The sequence below is a fragment of the Prionailurus bengalensis genome, chromosome B4 (assembly GCF_016509475.1).
Source record: "Prionailurus bengalensis isolate Pbe53 chromosome B4, Fcat_Pben_1.1_paternal_pri, whole genome shotgun sequence".
Classification (NCBI taxonomy): Eukaryota; Metazoa; Chordata; class Mammalia; order Carnivora; family Felidae; genus Prionailurus; species Prionailurus bengalensis.
Window position 1 is genome coordinate 81,205,355 of NC_057358.1, and position 7,212 is coordinate 81,212,566.

Consider the following 7,212-nt stretch of genomic DNA (forward strand, 5'->3'; position numbering starts at 1 on the left):
TCTAAAATGAGTCTCTTGCAGACAGCAAATAGATGGGTCTTGTTTTTTTATCCATTCTGATACCCTATGTCTTTTGGTTGGCGCATTTAATCCATTTACATTCAGTGTTATTATAGAAAGATATGGGTTTAGAGTCATTGTGATGTCTGTATGTTTTATGCTTGTAGTGATGTCTCTGGTACTTTGTCTCACAGGATCCCCCTTAGGATCTCTTGTAGGGCTGGTTTAGTGGTGACAAATTCCTTCAGTTTTTGTTTGTTTGGGAAGACCTTTATCTCTCCTTCTATTCTAAATGACAGACTTGCTGGATAAAGGATTCTCGGCTGCATATTTTTTCTGTCTAGCACACTGAAGATCTTGTGCCAATCCTTTCTGGCCTGTCAAATTTCAAAAGAGAGATCAGTCACGAGTCTTATAGGTCTCCCTTTATATGTGAGGGCACGTTTACCCCTTGCTGCTTTCAGAATTTTCTCTTTATCCTTGTATTTTGCCAGTTTCACTATGATATGTCGTGCAGAAGATCGATTCAAGTTACGTCTGAAGGGAGTTCTCTGTGCCTCTTGGATTTCAATGCCTTTTTCCTTCCCCAGTTCAGGGAAGTTCTCAGCTATGATTTCTTCAAGTACCCCTTCAGCACCTTTCCCTCTCTCTTCCTCCTCTGGGATACCAATTATGCGTATATTATTTCTTTTTAGTGTATCACTTAATTCTCTAATTTTCCCCTCATACTCCTGGATTTTTTTATCTCTCTTTTTCTCAGCTTCCTCTTTTTCCATAACTTTATCTTCTAGTTCACCTATTCTCTCCTCTGCCTCTTCAATCCGAGCCGTCGTCGTTTCCATTTTGTTTTGCATGTCGTTTAAAGCGTTTTTCAGCTCCTCGTGACTGTTCCTTAGTCCCTTGATCTCTGTAGCAAGAGATTCTCTGCTGTCCTCTATACTGTTTTCAAGCCCAGTGATTAATTTTATGACTATTATTCTAAATTCACTTTCTGTTATATTATTTAAATCCTTTTTGATCAGCTCATTAGCTGTTGTTATTTCCTGGAGATTCTTCTGAGGGGAATTCTTCGTTTGGTCATTTTGGATAGTCCCTGGCGTGGTGTGGACCTGCAGGGCACTTCCCCTGTGCTGTGGTGTATACCTGGAGTTGGTGGGCGGGGCCGCAGTAGACCTGATGTCTGCCCCCAGCCCACCGCTGGGGCCACAGTCAGACTGGTGTGTGCCTTCTCTTCCCCTCTCCTAGGCGCAGGATTCACTGTGGGGTGGCGTGGCCTGTCTGGGCTACTTGCACCCTGCCAGGCTTGTGATGCTGGGGATCTGGCGTATTAGCTGGGGTGGGTAGGCAAGGTGCACGGGGGCAAGAGGGGCAGGCTTAGCTCGCTTCTCCTTAGGTGATCCACTTCAGGAGGGGCCCTGTGGCAGCGGGAGGGAGTCAGATCCGCTGCCGGAGGGTTGGCTCCGCAGAAGCGCAGAGTTGGGTGTTTGCGCGGAGCGAGCAAGTTCCCTGACAGGAACTGGTTCTCTTTGGGATTTTGGCTGGGGGATGGGCGGGGGAGATGGCGCTGGCGAGCGCCTTTGTTCCCCACCAAACTGAGCTCTGTCTTCCGGGGGCTCAGCAGCTCTCCCTCCCTTTGTCCTCCAGCCTTCCCGGTTTCCGAGCAGAGCTGTTCACTTATGACCTCCCAGACACTAAGTCGCGCTTGCTGTCGGAACACAGTCCGCCCGGCCCCTCCTCTTTTGCCAGCCAGACTCGGGGGCTCTGCTTGGCCGGCAAGCCGCCCCCCCCCCCCCGCCCCGGCTCCCTCCCGCCAGTCCGTGGAGCGCGCACCGCCTCGCCGCCCTTCCTACCTTCCTCCGTGGGCCTCTCGTCTGCGCTTGGCTCTGGCGACTCCGTTCTGCTAATCCTCTGGCGGTTTTCTGGGTTATTTAGACAGGTGTAGGTGGAATCTAAGTGATCAGCAGGATGCGCGGTGAGCCCAGCGTCCTCCTACGCCGCCATCTTCTGCATCTCTCCTCATTAATTTCATTCTTAAACATTTCATAATTTCCATTTTTTATTTTAAGGTATAAACTATTTAGAAGCTTTGTTATTAAAAGAGTCTGTCTGCTTACATAAATGAAACTTACTATTCTATGCCCTTATAATATTAATTATATCAGTACATTTTGTTGTATTGAATGCGAGTTTTGGCATAGGTTTGTAGCCCCATAATAACTTTTTACTACATTGAACTAACATATCTGGTGTATTTATTCCAATTATTATATTTTTAATTTACTGTGGTATTTTGTTATAGAAAAATCACCCATAAGTAGTATATGGTTACATCTCATTTCACATCTTACAGAAATTATAAATCCAATTTAAAGTGTTTAAATGGGGTGCCCGGGTGGCTTAGTCAGTTGAGCGTCCAACTTCACCTCAGGTCATGATCTCACAGTTCATGGGTTTGAGCCCCATGTAGGGCTCTGTGCTGACAGCTCAGAGCCTGGAGCCTGCTTCAGTTTCTGTGTGTGTGTCTCTCTCTCTGCCTCTCTCTCTCTCAAAATAAGTAAACATTTAAAAAAAAGGTTTAAAAAAATAAAAAATAAGGTGTTTAAAAAATAACTCCATTTTTAATTTAATTTAATTTTATGGCCATTGGAATTTAACTTTTTATTTGTTTATATTTTTTTCTTACCTTTTCTCAGAAATAATTAATGCTAAGATTCCAATCATATCCCAAAACATTGATGACCTATACTTAAATGTTCATGTAATGAGCAGCCAACTTTGATAATATTTTTGGTATTGCTTTCCCCAGTTTAAGACCCCAAATTCAGAAGAAAAACAAACTTCAAAAGAGTATTTTATAATCCAAGTATTTCTTGAGTTTTTAAAGATGACTGCTCCCTTGTAATCATGATGACATAGTAAAAATGAGTGAGAAGTGATGGTATAAATAATTGGTTATAATTGTTGTGCTCCCTTTGTTTCAGTAGTTTATCACAGTTATTTCAGTGACTCTGCAAGTCTACAATATGGTAATTATCAGATCAAAAAGAAATGTTCAATCTTCCTAGAATGATTGCATATAGGTACATATATTTAAAATTAATGTATTTAATTAATGGTATAATACTCATGATCAGTAGAAACATGGTCAGATACAAAGACTGATATCATGTTTTTATTAATTTTATAAAAGTATTACATATATAAAAATACATAAATCATAAATGTATAGCACGATAACCTTCTTTCATGTTGGAGGGGTAACTCATGGCGATAATACTCACCACATGATAACCAGAAGATCTAAACCCAGGTTCAGTATCTATTAGGTTTTGGCTCCTTTTTTTCTTTCTTTTTCTTTTTAATCTAGAGCCTCTGTGGTCCTCATGGAGCTTGGCTCTGGAGGCTAGTTACCTTAATAACTTACTTATACTTCTTTTTCTCCCAGGAGGACCATCTCCCAGAAGGTGAAGGAAACCTCAATGCTGCAATTATTTGAAAAAGCCCCACTGTTAGCCCAAAACCAAAGCCAGTATGGATAACCACGGTTGATATTCTAGTAGGTTATCAGGGATTCCAGATGGTTCAGGACCTCTATTTACATATCCAGGACAATCTACTTCACTTCTTTAAAAGCACTCAACATCCAAGAATGCAAGACAGAATATCCTGAGGATCCATTCCTCAGGTTCACTTTGCATACCTACAGACTGTAATTCCTGGATTTGTTTCAGTCTTAGCAAAGCATCATTTGGAAAATTCACCTTGGGTCTTCTACAAAAGGACTCTAGCATTTTTCAAGAAATCAACTACTAAAGGAAAGGACAGTTATTTAAACAGAGAAATTAGGGAAATTATTCCAAGTTCTCTATGGGAAGGGCTAAAACTGAGATAATAAACATGCATTTGGAAAATTTGGGGGAAAGGGATTCGTTTTATCTTGACACAGTGATTATACAACACTTAGAACAAAGTCATTAATTAACTTTATGTTTACCTTTTTTAGAATTAAAATAACAAGAGGACAACATCGGGATTCTGTTTCTTCATTTTCAGAATCTAACAAATTACCAAACAATATAAGGTAAGAGCACATCTTAAAACATGCAAACTCTGACGATTAAGTCATAAACTGAGCACTCTTTTATTGGCTACTCTGGGAAAAATTCTCCATTTTCAGTTCTTCAGGTGAAAACTTATTAACATGACAACAAATTTGATAGGAATAAATTTGGAAAATTCAAATGAACAGTGTCCCTGCCCCTAGGCAAGATTACAGGAAAATAAGTAAAATATATTATTTTTCAAAAAATATTCATGGCTACATCAGGCCCTCTTTTCATGGCTTAAGTATCTTATGCCTCCATCGGTCCTAAGTATGATCTATTTATAATTGCTCTTTTTTAATACTGATGCTGGCAGGTGGTCAGAGGACCTGGAGTTGAGAGGAGTCTCATAGGACCAGCTAAGAGGGTTTTTGGCTTCACACAGGGTGGAAATCAAACATGAGCCAACAGGATATGAAAGCAGAGTTTACAGAAGATATATATATATATATATATATATATATTTAGAGAGACAGAGACAGAGACAGAGACAGAGGCACAGAGAGACAGAGAGACAGAGACAGACAGAGAGAGAGAGAGGGAGATGGAAAGAGTGTGTCCAGGAGACTTAAAAAGGAAAAAAGCATGAGTTTTGTCTTTTTTCTGGGTCTGAGGTTTTTATTGAAGATGGTGGTCTGATGTACGTGTCATCTCAGGCAACCAGGAACTGGTTTGAAGAAAGACGAGGGCCCAGGTGTTATTCCTTGGAACCAGGGGCTCTTAACTTGGAGATATCTAGCTTGGTGTCCTAGAATATGCATATGATAGATTTATAAGGTCCTTTTCAACTGATCTTTTCTTAGATGTTATTTTTTCTAGAGAATCATTACCTCCATGTCCCTTACTTGATGGGTATAGGCTATTTGCATTACAAAGCATGTAGAAAGTGGGGTGGGGCTGCAGGTCCTAGAAAGAATAGAAGTAGGAAAAAAAAGCAGCTTTTTCTCTCTTGGGGTCCCTTAGGTTTCCCTGTCTCAATACAGTTCCAATGCTATAGAAATACAGCCCCAAAACTAACCTTTTGATTCATCATCGGTTGTAATTGGCTTAAACTTAAGTCAGAATAATTTATAAAGTTAATGAACAATGATTATAGAATAACTTAACAAATCCTAATATTGTAAGAGATTATTTGGAGCTTGGATCAAATCCAGAGTTCATTTGTTTTGCCTTGTGCCTCTCAGCAGGTTTCTGCCATGGGTGACAGGGGAACAGACAATCACTCGGAAGTAACTGACTTCATCCTTGTAGGCTTCAGGGTCCGCTCCGAGCTCCACATTCTCCTCTTCCTGATCTTTCTGCTTGTGTATGCCATGATCCTCCTAGGGAATGTTGGCATGATGACCATTATTATGACTGATCCCCGGCTGAACACACCGATGTATTTCTTCCTAGGCAACCTGTCCTTCATTGATCTCTTCTATTCATCTGTTATTGCACCCAAGGCCATGATCAACTTCTGGTCTGAGGGCAAGTCCATCTCTTTTGCAGGCTGTGTGACCCAGTTCTGTCTTTTTGCCCTCTTCATGGTGGCAGAGGGATTTCTCCTGGCAGCCATGGCCTATGACCGCTTCATTGCCATCTGCAACCCACTCCTCTACTCTGTCCAGATGTCAGCACGTCTCTGCACTCAGTTGGTGGCCGGTTCCTATTTATGCGGCTGCATCAGCTCAGTTCTTCAGACAAGCACGACATTTACTTTGCCATTTTGTGGTTCTCGGGCCATTGACCACTTTTTCTGTGATATTCGCCCACTTCAGAGACTATCTTGTTCTGACCTCTTCATCTATAGAATGATTTCTTTTTCTTTATCCAGCATCATTACCTTGCCTACAATAATTGTCATTATTGTGTCCTATATGTATATTGTATCCACAGTACTAAAGATACGCTCCTCTGAGGGACGTAAGAAAGCGTTCTCCACTTGTAGCTCTCACCTAGGAGTCGTGAGTGTGCTGTACGGTGCTGTGTTTTTTACATATCTCACTCCGGACAGATTTCCTGAGCTGAGTAAAGTGACCTCCTTATGCTATACCTTAGTCACTCCCATGTTGAATCCTTTGATTTACTCTCTGAGAAACAAAGATGTCAAAGAGGCTCTAAAAAAACTTTTAGAGATGAAAAATGCTATTCCTTGATTATTATTTCTCATCCATCGAAGGTATTGTGGCTATTTCTTTCATCTTTCTTGTGACCGTTAATGAAAATTAATCTCCTGAACATCATAAAAATATTAACACAGCTTTTTCAAGATGATGTGTGTTCCACATATTACATTTTTTTGCTCAGGGACATTGTTAATCCAAAATGTCCTTGATATCGGAAATGTCCTGGACATTAGGGCAGCATTTTTCAAGTTGAACCTTCCCACTGATCTAAAATAACATTTTATTTCCTGAATTGACTTTTATATTTTTATAGCTTGCTGTTAAATGTGATTTTGATATTTTATTATAGTGTACGAACAGTACTTGTTAAACAGTTATCAAACATTCAGTTTGACAAGTGAAAAAAGTATTATAAAATACTTTCACCAGCATTTTATATGTCATGTATTGAGAAGAAGTATAATAAGGAGAAACAAAAAATAAGTAATCTTCATAATACATATTAACTTGAAATATTGTTTATTGATGTGTTAGAGGCTCTGAGGCCCTCTAGGTGCTGGATCCCAACTAACATGAAGAAACAAGTGGGACAAAGAGAACTGCAAATATTTCTCAGTAGTCACTTCCTCAATTTGGATCTTCATAATTTTTTGTGTTAATTATTCTATGAAATACTTTTTGAAAATTATAGCAGGAAGGTAGTCATCAAATACTGTATGATCCAAAATCACTCTTTTATGCTTTAGAATATTTATTTATTTGATTAATTTTCTTGATTACTTATTTGATATGTTCGCATCGTGGGGTAAGCTCAGGTATCAATAAGGTCATTCTTTTGGGGGGATGCATATATGTATTTAATTTTATTTTTGAAAATGTAAAGTGTTTACATAGTTAAAAGTCAAAACTGTATACAAATATATTAAGAGAAATCTCACTGCTATCTCTTTCTTCTCCATGGTGTTGCCACCAGCTCCTTATGAGAAACCATTTTCAGTAAT

The 7,212-nt window shown here is 39.7% G+C and overlaps 1 protein-coding gene across 1 annotated transcript; it reads left to right on the forward strand.

Moving 5' to 3' along the window:
- Window positions 1-5,269: 5,269 nt before the first annotated feature.
- On the forward strand, window positions 5,270-6,241 carry LOC122473627 (olfactory receptor 9K2-like). Its single transcript, XM_043564268.1, has one exon. The coding sequence runs from the start codon at window positions 5,300-5,302 to the stop codon at window positions 6,239-6,241; it is 942 nt and encodes a 313-aa protein (XP_043420203.1). The 5' UTR covers window positions 5,270-5,299.
- The last annotated feature ends 971 nt before the right edge of the window (window positions 6,242-7,212 follow it).